The 18,606-nt window shown below is 37.6% G+C and overlaps 1 protein-coding gene across 1 annotated transcript in view; it reads left to right on the top strand.

Annotated features, from left to right (window-relative positions):
- Positions 1-18,606, top strand: part of nsmfb (NMDA receptor synaptonuclear signaling and neuronal migration factor b) — a 62,430-nt gene that overhangs the window by 29,099 nt on the left and 14,725 nt on the right. Inside the window, exons 6-12 of the mRNA XM_059338176.1 lie at positions 2,519-2,587; positions 10,179-10,231; positions 12,239-12,328; positions 13,830-13,957; positions 14,847-14,930; positions 18,053-18,086; positions 18,365-18,435. Coding sequence (XP_059194159.1) covers positions 2,519-2,587; positions 10,179-10,231; positions 12,239-12,328; positions 13,830-13,957; positions 14,847-14,930; positions 18,053-18,086; positions 18,365-18,435 — 529 coding nt within the window. The remainder of the gene's footprint in view (positions 1-2,518; positions 2,588-10,178; positions 10,232-12,238; positions 12,329-13,829; positions 13,958-14,846; positions 14,931-18,052; positions 18,087-18,364; positions 18,436-18,606) is intronic.

Genomic DNA, 18,606 nt, shown 5'->3' with positions numbered 1-18,606 from the left:
TGATCTTACTCAAAATGAGCGTGAAAACATCAGAAAGTGCGGCATTGCAGATGTGTCCGATTGGGGATACAGTCTCTATATTATTGTCCATGACAAGCTGTTTAGGTGATAGTTTTAGCTGGTCAATGTGTTAGCGTTAGCTAGCTGATATAATAACTGTCATCCTGTTTACACTTGGTTAGAATAAGTCTTGGGCTATCGGATCACAAGTGGTCGACACTAAATACAAGTGTAAACAGGGTCCAAGACGCATTGTGATTGGATCACTCAGACCGCATGCTGAGGTGGTCTAGAACACATTTGACCACATATATTTTGTAGTGTCAACTTGCAGTTGTGATTGATTTTGGGGAATTACGTGATTTAATTTAAAAGTTATTGTGATACTCTGTATATCCATCCACCCATTCTCGTCCGCTTATCTGGGGCCGGGTCGCGGGGGCAGTGGGACAAGCCATGTTGTGGCTCTCCCCAGCTACAACATCCAGCTCCTTCTGGGGGACCCCGAGGCGTTCCCAGGCCAGGAGAGATATAATCCCTCCACCGTGTTCTGGGTCTTCCCCGGGGCCTCCTACCAGTTGGACGTGCCCAGAACACCTTTAACCCATTGAGGCCTGAAACGCCTGTAAAGCTCTGGGCGATTTTAAAATCAGCCCCTAAAACCTGAAGTTTTTCTGGAAATTCAACAAAAGTGTCAACGCTTCTACTAAATAATAGATTTTTCAGAAAGTATTTGAAAAAAGTATTTGAGAGCTTATACAAATACTACAAAACGACATATCCGCTTTCCAGGCTTCAATGGGCGAATGGGAGGCGCAATACTTTACTCTGTATAGAAAAATGGAAGTAGTTCGAAACCCAATGAACGTATTGCAGGTTAATAAAATCATTCCAATATGAAATCTGGAAATCTAATCATCATAATCAGATGGCGTTTTTGCTGAAAAGTTTACTAGTTGTGAACTTAGTTGAATTTGGCGGGAAATGTTTTGGATGGCTTTATGGTACAAAAGAGGAAAAGGCCTGTCAGCTTTCAGAGTTACTGCTGACAGCAGATGGTGCAGGAAGTGACAGGCTGGAGGAAGAGTGACTTCCAACAGTTTTTTCAGGGAGAGGGAACAGAAAGTGATGGAGCACATAAGGGAAAAATAATGTAAATCTACTAGCAGTGCAGAGACTTTTGGGTAATAAGCCCTGCACAGATCCAGTGAGTCCAGCCCTGTTTGTTGTCCTGCAGCTCATCAGCTGTCTGTCTGCCTGTCAGTCAGTCAGAACCAGACGGCAGGACACGACTTCATTCCTGACATACGTTGTCACACATGATTCTCATTATGTCTGACATCCTGTCAGAGCCATTACTGTCCCCTCTGGGAGGCTCACCCACGCTGACCAACACACACACAGGCATGATGTAATGGACACACACACACACACACTGCAAAAAAGGTGTGTCTAAAAACAAGATAAAAACAGTAAATCTCAGGGAAATTATCTTGCTGCATGGGCAAATAAGTTCACTTGACAAGATTTCTTAAATTAAGATTGTTAATTCTAGAAATAATCATGTTGTACGCTTAAAATAAGAAATTAACTCTTAATTTTATTTTTAACTTTAGATTTAGAAGTGTTAGATAATTTATCTTGTTTTAAGAGTTAGTTTCTTATTTTATACGTTCAACATGCTTATTTCTAGATTTAACAATCTTAATTTCACTTAATTTTCACAAAATTTTCTTAAATTAAGTGAAATTAAATTAATTTTTCACTTTTCAAGGTAAATTATCTGTCCATGCAGCAAGATCATTTCCCTCAGATTTACTGTTTTATCTTGTTTTAGACAAACCTTTTTTGCAGTGCACACACACACACACACACACACACACACACACACACAATGTCTTTAAAATCTCTTATAATGAAATTGTATGAAAGACTCACAGATGACAGTCAGTATTGCTGTGTTGGCAATACTGGTGACTTAATATTATAATTCAGTTATGTTAAAATGCAGGATGGGTTTCCTGGTCAGTGTCTCTTCTTGTAGATCCCTATCTTGCATTGTGGTCCTAGTCGGTGTGTGTGTGTGTGTGTGTGTGTGTGTGTGTGTGTGTGTACTACTTGAGAAAACCCTCGTCTCCTGCTACTGGTGGATATAGCGTCCCTGTGCTGTTATCTCTAACCACCCAGCAGAGCTAACCAACCCCCTCACTAACCCCTGTGGCCTTAAACCTCCTCACTTCCCTCTGTTTTATCCCAGTAAGTATCCCAGTTTCAATGCCCGAACCCAACTAAACCCAAAGGGCCTAAATCTGATCACAACTTTGTGGCATTTCAGTCATTCATTTCAGACTACAGGAGAAGAATTTGTGGGCTCGGCCAGACAAGTTGTGTAAAGGTTATTTACCCTTTGGGTCAGTTTGGGTTCAGACAAAAGTTATTTTGGTGTTAGGTCAGGCGCAGCTAAAGCATAACGTTTTATTTCCCCACCGATCCACTTAACGCTTTGACGTCCTGGCAGGGCTTTCCGAGGCATTGCTGAGAGAAAGAGGCGGAAAAGAGAGCAGGAGGCAGCCACCGTGATGGAGAGGTACCGTGTCCCGGCTGTCCTGTCCTGTCCTGTGTGGTGCTGACCCGTCCCTCTTACACGTCCCCATGATAAAGAAAATAATACCCGTCCTGACAAGTGTCATATCAGATCTTTAGATCTCAGATGTGTTACCTCATGTCTGTATATACGTCTGCAGAAACTGACAGAACAAAGGTTTCACCATAACCCTCTGGAGTCCACGAAAGCGCCGGAGCACGACTTCTTCATGACATCAGAAAAGACACAAAAACGACTAGAAAAAAAGACACACAATGACCATTAAAGACACAGAAGACTCAAAATGACAAAAAAGGAGACAAAATGACCAAAAAAGACACAACAGACACAAAAAGACACAACAGACACAAAAAGACACAACAGACACAAAATGACCAAAAAAGATACAAAATGAAAAAAAAGACACAACAGACAAATAATGACCAAAAAAGACACAACAACAGACACATAATGACCAAAAAAGATACAAAAATTACCAAAAAAGATATAAAATGACCAAAAAAAGACACAACAACAGACACAAAAAGACACAACAGACACCAAATGACAAAAAAAGACACAAAATAACCAATAAAAGACACAACAACAGACACAAAATGTCCAAAAACGACAAAAAAGACACAAAAAAGACACAAAAAAGACACGAAAAGACATGAAAAGACATGAAAAGACATGAAAAGGATTCAAAAATGGACAAAAAAGTCCAAGACTCAATAGCGTTAAAAGCATCCAAGGGGCTCAAAATTCCAATAATGCTGCTGATCGGCTTTCAATTTGAACCATCTGCAGCAAATACTAAGTTTTATTTAACAGCTCAACATGACGCTGCTGTTGGACTGACAGAATGAGCGCTGTAGAAGTTGACCCTGTTTGCTGAAGTACAGGACATTCCTCTCTTTCCTTGAACTAAATAAGCAACCAGCCATCATCTTTTGGGCTCACTTGGCCTTTACTTAGATAGAATCTTCTTGAGACTTCATGTGGCCTGTACTGTACATACAGCATTGAACTGTAAAGCATATTAATGTATCCACCTGTGACTGGTGAACAGTAGAAGGAGATAAGGTGTGAATGTTGCTGAATACAAGTGAAACATGTTCCAGGCAGTTTTATAAAGTTCTGAATTATCTGACTTAACACTGCTCCCAATAATAATCCTCATTATAGTTACAATCATCATAATAAAGCTGCTATTAATGTATCTGCTTTATTCATATCTTAAAATATTCATCATGGCAATCTGAAGGTTCTCGGTTCGATCCCTCATCAATATTTGGCAATAGAGATCACATCCACAAGCCTGCACTGAAAAAAGAACCAACTTAATTGAATTGTTTCATTTGGTAACATCTAAATGAATTAAGTTCTTTCAAATTAATTTAATAAGTTAGATTTACACAATTGATTTTAAATTAATTTGAAAGAACTTAATTCATTTAGGTGTTACCAAATGAAACAATTCAATTAAGTTGGTTCAACTATTTTCTTTTTTCAGTGTGTGTAGGCGTGTGTGTGTGTGTGTGTGGGTGTGTACTTGTACTCCAATCATCGTGAGGGCCAGAATAAGTTCCTAACTAACTGAGTGAGGACATTTTTGTGAAGTGAGGACATTTCAGGTGGACCTCACGTCTTCAAAGGCCCTAAAAATGTTTCAGGTTTAGGGTCAGGGGCTACAAATTCATTACAAGGTAGAAGTACAAGGACGTGTGTTGGTGTCTTCTCGTACTTCCTACATAGTGAGGACCATGGCTTTAACCAGCAAACTGAGGACATTTTTTCTTTAAAGGCCTGTTTGAGGGTTAAGACTTGATTTTAAGGTTATAATCAGGTTTAGGTTAGGTGGTTAGGGTTGGGGTTAGGCATTCAGTTGTGATGGTTAAGGTTAGGGGTCCTCACAAAGATAGAAGGACAAGGGTTTGTGTGTGTGTTCTTGTACTTCCTACATAGTGAGGACCAGACCAACAGAGTGAGGACATTTTTGCAAAGTGAGGACATTTCGGCCGGTCCTCACTTCTTTTTTTGAGATTTCAGACTTTGTTTTAAGTGTAAAAGGTTGCATTATAATGATAACTACCTGAAACTGTATTGTGTGGTTACAAAACTAACTAAAATTATAGTGAAAATGTCCTTCATATCTGTCTTTGTCAACTTTTTTCATGCATAATGAAGATGGATCAGACAAAGGAAATAAAGGCAAAATTTACTGTGACCTCTTTTAATCTCCCACCCAACAAATACCCCATTACAAAAAAAATAAAACTAACACTTAAACTAATTAAAACTAGCAAACTCACTCTAAAAATTTGAAAAACAAAAATTCACAATGAAATTAAAACTAAAAGTAAAGAAAAACTCACTGTTCCAATGAGGGCCCTCACAAAGATAGAAGTACAAGAATGTGTGTGTGTGTGTGTGTGTGTGTGTGCATGTGAGTATATATACAGGCTGTGACACATACGTCTTTTAATAGAAAGGTACATCTCAGTTAGTTTCACAAATCGAATTATTCATGTTTGAATAAGCAAAAAAAACGTCTTCTTTTTTTTTGCGAAGCCTTTGAAAAGGTCACAGGTGACTGAGAGGGTTGGGTGAGAAAGTGGCAGACACACACGCAGACTTTAATCTGGTTGTGTAGTGTTGATGCGCGGGTGTTAGTGATTTTAAAAGCTGTTATCACTCAGGATGGAAATACATGGCTGGCTGACTGATAGATCCCCCTCTCCTCTGAGTCAGACTTCTATTTTAGGCTCTGCCTTCACCACTCCTGCAATCATCACTGACATGTCAACTGACATGCCTCCAAACTGCACTCTGGATAAAAAAAACCCTTGAGATTTAAAAAAAAAAATGCATGTGTGAGGGTGTATGCTTTGCATTTTATTGTGACACTGATTGCGACTTTGCTGCTGTTTGGTAAGTAACACAAATCTATCCGGTATCTATCTTTTTACTGATGAAACTTAGACATTTAGTTTGACTTTAGTCGTGTTGTTGGGTGTTATGAAGTGGCACCAGCAGCAGAGACTGTATGTGAAAACCTAGCAGGAACTCATTCAAAATAATGAGCTGTGGGAATGTGAACTGGCCATATGAATCATCCCAAACCTCATTACAGTTTCACACATATCACCTCAGAGCTCCATTATCCTGTTAACTCAGCAGCTTGTGTTTAATTGGGTCCAGTATCATCATCATATCAAAGGAAATGTCTTAAAAAAAACATCAGAGCAGCTTCTCAGATATTTTTAGGTTATTGTATTTTGTATTTTGACTTGATGAATTCAAGGGTTTGTTCATTAACTACAGGTAATCCGTTGAAAGTAGAGCTAGGTGATAGTGGTCGACCGATACGGGTTTTTTAATACCGATACCGATTATTTTGACATCAGTCTTAACCGATCCCTGATATGTGCTGCTGATTTTTTTGGGACCAATTCTTGAAGCCGATATTGCCTTTTCTCCCTCCATTTACATGATTAAAATGACACAATGATAACAAATGTTACACAAGTCTGAATTTAAACAAAAAAAGAAACATTTATGAACAAAACAAACAAAACATATTAACAGTTGGATATCAAACAATGTGTATGTTGTTTAGGCCCTGAGGTGGTGATTGATTGGCAAACGCACGCATGTATCGGCCGATGCCGATACATGTAAAAAACGCAAATATCGGTCTACCACTCCTAGGTGACATGGCCTGTTCACCTTGTTTTTCTCCAAAGTGCAGAAAGTCTCAATCACATTTAGGGCCGGGACTCAATCTAATTAATTAGAGGCTTTGTAATTAATTAATCGAAATTAATCGCATTTTAATCGCATATAAATATTTGACCTGAGAACAGTGAGAAGTAATTTTTTTCACATGGATTTTTAGTATACCATTGAATAATGACTGAATACATAATTTGGTTCAAGTCCAACAGACCAGTGCAATTTTTGCTATTAAGTGTATCAATAGCATATTTATAAATATAGTACATTTCATAAATCCAGGTAGCCTATAGGTAGGTAGACCTTCTGTAAACTAGAATACTTTGGTTTTTGAAGTAAAACACAATCCACGCTAGCTAGCACACTAGCCGCTAGCTGCTATATGTTTAGCATTGAGGTGCTACTTGAGGCTGGATGTGCTGCTATGGTGATATGTGAATTCCTTGTTGCATAGCAACACAACCATGCTCTTATGGACGCTTCCATCCGTTGGTTTTTAGTAACTAAATGTCCCATCATCCACGGGGCCAACCAAAGGTCTCATCAGCTTCTTCCTTCATGTTCACTGTGGTTTGTTGTTGTCTCAACTCATCAACGCTAGTTGGTGCTCCAGTATAATCGGTCCTCCTGAAACTCATCCAGCGAGAAACGTTCCGCGGTGCAAAAATAAGTGCGATTAAAATGCATCAATTTAAAAAAAAAAGTTAAAGTCCCGGCCCTAATCACATTTTAAATGTCATACTTTTTGGTCTTCATGTGCAAAATAATACAAATTCTGCATCACTTTCAAGGCTGTCATCATTTTTTGTACATTTAAAAAAAACCCAGGTAATCCCACACAGCTGTGTGCTGTCAGTACCAGATGTGTAAACATTCAGTTTAAAGTTTAACTGTTGAGTTTTTGACTTCCACCTGACTACATGGCAGGGACACGCTGAATAAAGAGTGTTCAGTCGACTCCCACAGCTTCAGCTCTCAGCATCAGAGTGATGCTAACACAAACACACTGTTTGTTCAGTCTGTTCCTCTTGTTGATGTGACTGTTACAGTCTCTGTGAGATTGAGCCACTGGTTGGCATACAGTATGTAGTGTAACTATTCATGTCCCCACACTGCAAAAAAAAAGAAAAGTTGGGTGAACTGAAAATTTCAAGGCAACAAACTTCAATAAAATTTTAAGTTGGACAATTAAACTAAATATTTTAAGTTTTGTTTTTGAGTTTGCTCAACTCTGAATTCAGATTTTTGTCAACTCAACTGTGAGTTGTACTAATATTATAATTTTACATTATAAGTTATAATAACTTTTAATCCTTACTTCTGCTAACTTCTGCAATGTGCTGAATTGGCACGATTGTAACGCTGCTATGAAATGTCAGCTAATGTTGTGACCACAATTTTGAGTTAGCATTGATACGCTAATGGCTACTCTTGTAGCTGTAACAAGCAGCGCCTCTAGCATCAGTTAGCCGCTAGCATTAGTTAGCTGCTAGCATCAGTTAGCCGCTAGCTTTCGCTAATATATTTCACCGCTTTCCCGCATGTCACAACAAAGAAATAAGAGTTATCAGAACTATTGTCCCTTGTTGTGAACCCCAACTTAAAGATATAAGTAACAACAACTCACCAACTTGTTTTTGAGCAGACAACTGGCTTCCTTTGTTGTGCTAACTTACATTATTGCCCTAAATGTCAATAATTTATATTTCCAAGTTTTACCAACTTAAATCTTTGTTTTAGGCCAAAAAATACAAGTTGGCTGTTTTGCAGTGCAGCTACTTTCAAGAGATACTCTGTGTGCATATTGTAAGAACTCCCTTCTTAGGAAGCAGACAAAAAAAAAAATCATGAGTTTGATGTATAGTCCAGCTCTTATTCAAGGTGGACTTCAGTTAGACCTGCTGCAGCTGTGGCTTAGGAGGTGGTGTGTGTGTGTGTGTGTGTGTGCTGGCTTGTATTATAAATCTAAGAAAAGAAAAGTGATAAAAATGAAAGTTGGGGGAGAAACAAGAGACAAAAATGTTGAATCCTAAATCCAGCATAATGCAACTCAACAGTGTCTCTTTATCTGGTAAACTCTATCCTCCAGGTTTGTTACAGACTTATAGTTGAGCTGAGAAAAACCTTTTCTGTGACTTTAGAAGCTCCTTCCATCACACAGCCGGAGCTGAGGCTGCCAGAAGCTCTTGGTTTTATATTGCAGCTTCACTTTGAGAGTGACAAAGTAAGACAAGATAATATAAGATAGTAATGTTTAGTTGTTGTGCAGTACTTTCAGTATAATGCAAGTGTGAGTGCAGTAAGATTTCATAAAGGTGCAAGCATAAAATATCAATTTTACGCAGATATACTGCATTATAGTGTCAAAAAGCTATTCAGGGATAAGTGACAAAAATGCAAGTGAGCGTGAGTGAGTCAGACAAGCTTTGATTAATTATAAAGAGCTTCATTTTAGACCACACACTGTTCCACTGAGGGCTGTTTCTCTATTCAGCTTCCCTTACCTCTCCCACACTTTTCTCCAAGGTACCAATTAATCATACAATAACTTTGATTGAAAAACAAACAAACAATAAATCTTATTGATTGTAATCTGTGTGAAAGTAGCCAGGGAGGCAGGGAGACAACGACAAGATGAAGAAGGAAAACATGTTAATACTGATGGTGGAATCTGCAGTAGATGTCTTCAAACTTCAAACACCCATAATGTAATGGAGGATATATGTTATTTCAGCGACCATGGTTTGCGCTAGGAAATAGAGTTGCAACTTGGGAAAAGGTCATGCAGCCAGATGATTGGGTTATTGCAGAATAATAATTTTTCAGAAGAGTGGATGCTTTATATTCCATGAGGGGTCATCCCTATGTTCCCCGGGACCTATATTGTTGTTGTTTTTAAGAAAAAGGGTCCTATGTTCCCCAATCTATCAATCTTTATGGTAGACTCTCAGCATGGCCAGCATGGCCCACTTTAGCTCAAGCACTGCAAAAAAAGAAAAGTTGGGTAAACTCAAAATTCCAAGGCAACAAACTTCGATAAAATTTTAAGTTGGACAATTAAACTAAATATTTCAAGTTTTTGAGTTTTCTCAACTTCTCTGGCACGATTGTAACGCCGCTATGAAATGTCAGCTAATGTTGTGAACACAATTTTGAGTTAGCATTGATACGCTAATGGCTACTTTTGTAGCTGTAACAAGCAGCGCCGCTAGCATCAGTTAGCCGCTAGCATCAGTTAGCCGCTAGCATCAGTTAGCTGCTAGCATCATTAGCATTTTTCCACCATTACTGCCAAAATCCGTGGAATAGCCACGGAATCACTCAAATTTCCGTGAAACTGACACGGATTTGGCTACAATGCAAGTTAATGACTATGGCTATTCCATGGATATTTGTTCCTATTGGTTTGTTCCAAGTCACGTGACTTTCAAGGTCCCGGCGGATAGAACAAGAAACATGGCGGACAGTTCTCTCATTTTTAGTGAAAAAATCAATATTTTGACTGAGTTTCTGCATAAAAATGGATTTTGATCACATTTCTAGTGAGAAATATATGTTTTATTTTCTAAATATTCACTCAGTGAATGTACATAATCACTTTGTATGTTGGAATAGCCACGGGATATGACTGTCATTAACTTTCATTGTAGCGAAATCCGTGTCAGTTTCACGGAAATTTGAGTGATTCCGTGGCTATTCCACGGATTTTGAGTTAAGCGAATCTGTGGCTATTTCATGGATTCTTGTGAGACCATGTTGATTTGTGTCCATAACATTTGATACATTATTTCATTTTCTTGCTCCGTTTCTCATCCTTTATGTCTCTGTCTTCTTCTTCTCTTCCCTAAAATGGTAGAAACTTCCGTAAACACCTTCGGATGGTGGGCAGCCGCAGGATGAAGGTCCAGAGTAAGTCTTTCAGTTTCTCTATCTGCACGTCTTTGTGCTGATGTCAGTGTGTTTTCATGCATTCATGCATTTTATCATAACATCAGAAGTGAGGTGGGTGTGTTTGTGCTTTATGTAGGGAGGAACAGGATACTTAGCATGTGTATAGAACTTCTGTGTGTCTGTTGCTGTGCACTTATTCACATTTGCTTTAGAAAAACAGTTGTGTCATTTTTATCATGCTGTGTATTAGAAGGTCAAAGGTCACCTGTATCATCACAATGATAAACTGAGTGCCAGAAAAACACCTCTGTACACTTGTTTGCTTTCTCTCTGACACCTTTGATTTAATTCTGAGTAAAATGTATGAAGCGGTTGTATGTGGAAATATTTCACCAATTTTTTCACATCTCAACAGAGCGTGTAAGAGAGTTTGCAAATTTTCCTTTGTGCTTCACTTGTAGGAAAATTGAATCAATAACATTAGGAAGAATGATATCTTTATATACACTGTTGTCCATAAAGTTGGAATAATTCTATTTTCAGACACAATCCTCTGTTTATTCCTATTTCAATGCATCAATTATCACTTTGGAAAAGATTAATTAATAAAGTTTTACACTTTATCTGTCAAGAATAAATCACATTGTCACAATCATTTCATGGAAAGAGGTAAACAAATAGTTTTATTCCAACTTCATGAGCAACATTGTATAGTGTTACTATATATTCTATAGGTCATATCTGTCAAAAATGTATTTGATTGATTAGTCTGAAGTAATATTCCTAGCAAAATGCGGCTGGATTGTGAGAAATTGCTAGCTTTTTTATCTTACGTACTAATAAATACAATATAATTCTGTTTTACAAAACATTAAAAATTGTAGATATTTAGGTACAATAAAATACAATAGAATAAAATACTGAGGTAGAATAAATAAAAACAATAATAGAAAAATCACAGAATAGAACAATAGAACACTTAAGAAGTTAAAAAGAAGATAAGTTGGTAGGTAAGGTACAGTGGTAAGATGATGATATGATGGTAATAATAATGTTATTGTGACTAGACAGTATATAATAATGGTAAAGTATATAATATATAATAATATATGATAATATAATACATATAATAATAATAAGAATATTAAGGCCAGTATAATAATAATAGTAGTGTATCACAGTATATAGTAATAATAGTAATGGCAGCAACAGTATATAATAATAATAATAATAATAATAATAATAATAATAACAACATAACAATGTGTCTTATTATATATATATATGTAGGGTGTGCATACATACATAACATAATATATAATATTGAAACATGTATAAATATACAGTACAGGCCAAAATTTTGGACACACCTTCTCATTCAATGCGTTTTTCTTTATTTTCATGACTATTTACATTGTAGATTCATCAAAACTATGAATGAACACATGTGGAATTATGTACTTAACAAGAAAAGTGTGAAATAACTGAAAACATGTCTTGTATTTTAGATTCCTCAAAGTAACCACCCTTTGCTTACTAGAATATAAGACATGTTTTCAGTTATTTCACACTTTTCTTGTTAAGTACATAATTCCACATGTGTTCATTCATAGTTTTGATGAATCTACAATGTAAATAGTCATGAAAATAAAGAAAAACGCATTGAATGAGAAGGTGTGTCCAAACTTTTGGCCTGTACTGTACATATTCCAATAATTTCTAACTCAGGTTTGATTGTTTAACCAAGAAGAAAATCAAAAAGTTGCAGCTGTAATAAGGAGTAACCACGGCCTGCAGTGATGCCACGATGTAGTGACACACCTGGAGTAGAGCTCTGCACCGCTGCTACAAGACAGGGAGTTATTGGACTAGATTGTAAAAGTCCAGAGTAAGCATAAGACACTAGGACCACTCATCTGACAGGGACTGATTCAAAAAGAGGGAACCCATGATTCTTTGGGATTGATGCTCCTTTGGAGAGTTGTGTGTGTGTGTGAGTGACTATCTCCCTCCTAACTCCATCAGCATTTGCCGACCGCCGAGCCAAGAGTTTCAGCCGCTCGTGGAGTGACCCCACCCCCGTCAAGCCTGACTCACTGCATGACTCCAGAGACAGTGAGTGCACGCTCTCAATCACCACACACACCAACAAAATATCAAACAAATATTACATGAAGTATGATACTCACTATACATACACGTCATACTTTTACTGCACATTAATGTAGATATCATGTTAAAAATGCACATGTAGACACCAAGGTTATAATAGTTTTGGATTTTTCATTAGTTTTAGTTTTAATTTTGTTGTAATTTTTTCTTTTCAAATGCAATTAGTTTGCTTTAGTTTTTAGAGTGAGTTTGCTATTTTTAATTCGTTTTTATTTTTTGGAAAATGCTTAACTTTTTTAGTTTAGTTTTTATTAGTTTTAGTTTTTTTGTAATGGGGTATTTGTTGGATGCCAGATTCAATAAGGTCACAATAAATGTTTCCTTTATTTCCTTTGTCTGATCCATCTCAGCCCCAATAAGTTTATTAAGTCATAAAACCAGATAGATGAAATAGATTTCATATCAACCAAAAAGGTTTACGTATGAAAAGGTGGACAAAGAGGAAAACGAAGGACATTTTCACTATAATTTTAGTTAGTTTTGTAACCACACAATACAGTTTCAGTAAATTATCGGGGTTATTTTTATTGTTATTTCAGTTAACGGAAATGTTTTTTCAATTCTAGTTTTCCTTATTTCGTTAGTTTACATTTACTATGATAACCTTGGTAGACCCATGCATGCTCTTTTGCATTATGGAGATTATGCAGCTACATATTGTATAGACCAGCTATTCTCAACCTTGGGGTTGGGACCCCAATTGGGGTCGCGAGATGATTTCTGGGGGTCGCCAAATCATTTTGGAAGTCAGCTCTGTCTCCACTGTGTTAGTGTTCATGTGTCAATGTGTTTTAGTCTTTTTGGTCATTAAATGTCTCTTTTTTGGTCATTTTGTTTCCTTTTTTGGTCATTTTGTGTCTTTTTGGTCAATTTGTGTCTTTTTTTTAATCATTTTGTGTCATTTTGTGGTCAATTTGAAACCTTTTTGGGTAATTTTGATGTTTTAGTTGTTGTCTGCTTCATTATTTGTCCAAAATTCGTCGTATCAACTGAGTTTGTCTGATCTGAACTGTGAGATTCTGTTCAGTGAGCGAACAGACGGACAACATGCATGTTAAATTGGGGGTCTGGACTCAAAAAGGTTGAGAACTACTGGTAAAGACACACACATACAGTAATGCAGACACACAACATGTGTCCACAGACTGAATGTCTCCGCTCCTCTACTGTGTGTCTGTCCTCGTTCCTCTCTTCCAACCGTCGTCCATCTGCCTGTTGCTTTGTGTTGAAGCCTTATAGCTGTGTGTGTCTGTGTGTGTCTGGCTGGGAGCATAAGGACAGTGTTAATGTCTGCTGTCTGATTTTAACTCCTCCGTTCCTCCCCTCTGTGTTGGAAAAATAAAATAACAGGTGCAACGCTTTTAAATGGAGCACCCTCCTCTCTAATCCTGTTTGTGTGTTATCCTTTCATCTCACCCTTTGTTCCTGTGTGTGTGTGAGCCAGGTGGCGAGCTTCAGACCTCCTCAGGGACTCTAGATGAAGGGCTGGATGAGGACGCTGACTGGGAGGAGGAGAGGGAGATGGAGAGAGCGGCCTGTGAAGGAGAGGACTTCATCCCTCCTAAAATCATGGTGAGGATCTTGGCAATCAACTGACAATTTGAGCCAGTGCAGCTTTGATGTTTTTACACTGTATGATCTTTTCACACATAGACTGTTTAACAAGCTGGTCACTGGCATGTAGGACAGCACTCAAACCCAAAGAAACTCTCTGTAAAAAAAACCCTGAATAAAAAACCCTTCTCCTTCCATATCTGCAACCCTTAAAAAACATAATTTTTAAAGTTTCCATAATTTTAAAACTTTTAGATTTGCCTGTTTTGGATACAAGAGTCTCCATGATCTACCTCCAATGCCGCTGAATGAATTTATAAAGAAAAGGACTCTGGGAGGTGTGAGCACCAGGGCCTGTGTTAGAGGAGACTGTGAGGTTCCCCTCATTCACTACGTATGGGGGGGACATATAATATAATCCACAATAAGGGAATGTCCCACTTACTCTTCTTTTAAAGGAAATCTGAAACAATGACTCAAATCACATAAAAACTGTGACCACTAACTGGACTTGAGACGACTTGAACATTACTTTTTATTGCATAGTTATATCCTCTCTGGGTCTGTATGTGTTGTGTTGTGTGTGTGTGTGTGTGTGTGTGTGTGTGTGTGTGTGTGTGTTGTGTTGTGTGTGTGTTGTCTCCTCTATGTGTATTTTACCTATGTACTTGCTGTCTTTTATATTTGTATTTCTTTTTATTTTTTTAGGGACTACGGATACAAACTAGCAGCTTTGCTATAATCCGGCATATTCACAAAGATGTTTATCGATGTTCATTAATGTGCACTGTCCCTATCCAAAAATAAAGTATTCATTCATTCAATTTGACTTTGAAGTGAAATAAAATAAATTTGTCATGCAACCAAGGGTGCTGAGGATTCTCTTTATGTTTTCTGTTTTCCACAGCTGATATCCTCCAAGGTCCCAAAGGCTGAATATGTTCCCAACATCATTCGTAGGGACGACCCCTCCATCATCCCTATTCTCTATGTGAGTGGCAGCCATCTGCAGCTTTACACCACCATTACATGTACTTAACATGTTCAGATGTACACTGCAAGAAAAGAAAAGTTGGTTGAACTAAAAATTTCAAGGCAACAAACTTCGATAAAATTTTAAGTTGGACAATTAAACTAAATATTTTAAGTTTTGTTATTGAGTTTGCTCAACTATGAATTCAGATTTTTGTCCACTCAACTGTAAGTTGTACTAACTTATAATTTTACATTGTAATAACTTTTAATCCTTACTTCTGCTAACTTCTGCAATGTGCTGAATCCGCACGATTGTAACGCTGCTATGAAATGTCAGCTAATGTTGCGACCACAATTTTGAGTTAGCATTGATACGCTAATGGCTACTCTTGTAGCTGTAACAAGCAGCGCTGCTAGCGTCAGTTAGCCGCTAGCATCAGTTAGCCGCTAGCATCAGTTAGCTGCTAGCTTTCGCTAATGACCGAATTTCACCGATTTCCCGAATTTCCCAACAAAGAAATAAGAGTTATCAGAACTATTGTCCCTTGTTGTGAACCCCAACTTAAAGATATAAGTAACAACAACTCACCAACTTGTTTTTGAGCAGACAACTGACTTCCTTTGTTGTGCTAACTTACATTATTGCCCTAAATGTCAATCATTTATATTTCCAAGTTTTACCAACTTAAGTCACTGTTTTAGGCCAAAAAATACAAGTTGGCTTTTTTGCAGTGTATGGAAAATGAAATGACAAGATATTCTTACATTGTTTGGATGAAGTACGAGCTTTAGATACCTCAGACTCAACTTGATTATTTTTATGCTAAATGGACCTGCACTTATATAGCTTTTCTAGTCGCTTTACACTACAGACTGCTCTCATTCACCCGTTCATACAAACATTCATACTGTTGGCAGAGGCTACCCTAAACGGTGCCACCTGCCACCATTGGGAATTCATTCACACACCGATGAACACAGCATCGGGAGCAATTTGGGGTTCAGAATCTTGCTCAAGGATACTTCAAACATGTAGGCTGACATGGTTGGGGATCGAACCACCAACCCTCCGATCGGTGGGCAACCGATCTACCAACTGCGCCACAGCCGCCCGTTGTAGAGGAATTCTGTTGTTGGACAAGTGGATCAAGGAAAAACTCCTTAAAAAACCTTTTTAGGACTAATACCAAATTACATAACTGGAAGGGGGAAAAAATATCTTTTACAAATATGACTGATTTCAGCTCTAAAATGTATTACTGTTAAATGGGTATTTCCCTCCCATTTCCCTCAGATTTAGTATTTTTATCTTGTTTTTAGACACACCTTTTTTTGCAGTGTAACCCAAGTAGTGGAAGTTGGCAGGGGAAGTCAGGTGATCGCAGAGATTAAATGGGTTCATCCTCTGGGGCCCATGAATCTCTGGAACCCATCTAACAGCCAACAGGATGGATGGAGTGTTCCACTGATATAGCATTGTGCTCCTATAACATTGTTGGACGATCTAAACAGGATCAGAATTGATGCAGCAAAATCAGATCGTTCTTTTAAATATTTCAGACATTCTTCCTTTTTCAAATGTGGTACCTACATTACCCATTACTGCTTCAATTATGTTTCATCAATACATTTTTTGAACACATTTTGTTCACGGTATGGTCCAGCAGATCAAAGTTTTTATTTCTCTAGAGAAATATCTCAGTGCCTACCAGATGGATTGGCACAGCGTTCTGTACAGACAGTCGTGATTCCTGGATGATGAATCCTAAAGACGGATCCAAACCAGTTTTTTTTTTTCTTTTTTTTTTACACTATAGCATCATTATGAGGTTCATTTCAACAACTTGGTTTGATCACCATGGAATTTGCTTCAGACATTCATGCTCCCCGGAGGAGGAATTGTACTGACTAGTGATCCTTTGACTTTTCATCTAGTGCCATGACTATTATTGTCATTTTAACCCTCTATGGTACACTGTTGCTCTCAGGCAACATACCCATTTTTGCCCAGTCAGATTTCTACAATGCATGTTTTTGAGTGATGTGATACTTTAAAAAAGAGGGAAGAGTATAGGGAACCAATAGCAATGCTTTAATTTGTCACATGACTTCCAGGCGGCCATATTGAAGCCCTATTTTGCAGACTTTTACAATGGTTTGCCATTTTGCACCACAAAAAATAACTCAAAACGTAATTTTCTCGCCCTTTTCCATCTGGAAAATAATATATTCCTACTTATAGGTGAGTAAAGCTTCATTTTTGATAGTTTCATACACTTAGACTGTTGAAGACATTCATTTCAATGGGTCGTTGGTTCAATGGTACAATGTTTCCTACAGGCAACATTCAGACAAGAAACCGGTTAAAAAAGTTCCTTTTATAATGTTTTTAAATTTAAAACGTTATGTATTGTTCCCTGTCGAAGCTACTGAATCTTTTACACTTGTTTATTAAATAAATTATGTTAAAATTAATTTTAAAAACTTTCTTTTTCACTTGTGGTGCAATGTTGCCAGTTACAGACAACAAACCCCAAAAACTTCCCCAAAAAGAAAATAATTATAAAATTTCTTCAGATTATGTTTATTTAGTCTATTTTAAGACAAAAAAAACCCACTCCAAACTTTTTTTTCTAACTGGCATCATAATGCGTACCATAGAGGGTTAACTTGAAAGCATCGAGCTTTAAGCAGCACTGTGCTTCAGTACAGCATCACTCAGCTGCAAACATGGCTTTGGACTCTTGGTCCTCTCACGTTTAACTCCTAAAACAAAGAAAGGTCTACCTGTGACCTTTTGATTTAGTATGTTTATGGTTAATGACAAGTAAACAGGAATGTCTGAGGAAATAGCTATAATGTTGTGTAACATAGATGGGTTTTGGGCCTTCATATCCTGTAAATAACCTTATGGACACTTGTAATTACCTTGTGATTCCTTGGGGGACCCTGACCCAGATGTTGAGAATTAGGTTGCTCTTCAAAAATATAACTGTAATTTTGAAAGCTTCCAATCAAAACTGTAATTTGCGGTAAATGAACTGTGTACAAAATCAATGATACTTTCATTTCTGGTCAGTATAGGGTTTATATATATATTATAATAATAATAATTCTGTTTTATTCTTCTATTTAAAGGACCATGAACACGCCACATTTGACGACATCCTTGGTGAGTGTGACATGTGTGGACTTTTTTAAACGTTAGCTCTGAAGTGAAAATGAGTCTCCCAGTGTGAATGTGGAAAAAATGAGGGTGGAATAGGTTACAGCTTGCTGGAGAGCAGAGATGACTCATTGTTTCTGTACTTGTGTGTGTGTGTTTGTGCGTGTGTGTGTGTGTGTGTGTGTGTGTCCTTCTATCTCTCGAGGGACAGCCAATTTCTGTGTCTCACCATTAAGACTGAGTGGGAAAAGTGACACCTCTCTGTGTGTTTGTCCCTCTCCCAGAGGAGATAGAGAAGAAGCTGACTGCCTACAGAAAAGGCTGTAAAATCTGGAACATGCTCATTTTCTGCCAGGTGAGTGACAGGAGAAACACTAAATATTTTGACACTGTTGTCAAGTTGTTTGCCTGCAATAAGTTGGATTAGTCCTCTCTAACTAGCAGTTATGGATTGAATAATAAACTGATATCAGCCCATAGACTGTATATGATTAATTGACGTAGTCACCATGACGTCACCCATTGG

The sequence above is a fragment of the Centropristis striata genome, chromosome 7, assembly GCF_030273125.1.
Source record: "Centropristis striata isolate RG_2023a ecotype Rhode Island chromosome 7, C.striata_1.0, whole genome shotgun sequence".
NCBI lineage: Eukaryota > Metazoa > Chordata > Actinopteri > Perciformes > Serranidae > Centropristis > Centropristis striata.
This window is presented reverse-complemented; position numbering and strand designations above follow the sequence as displayed.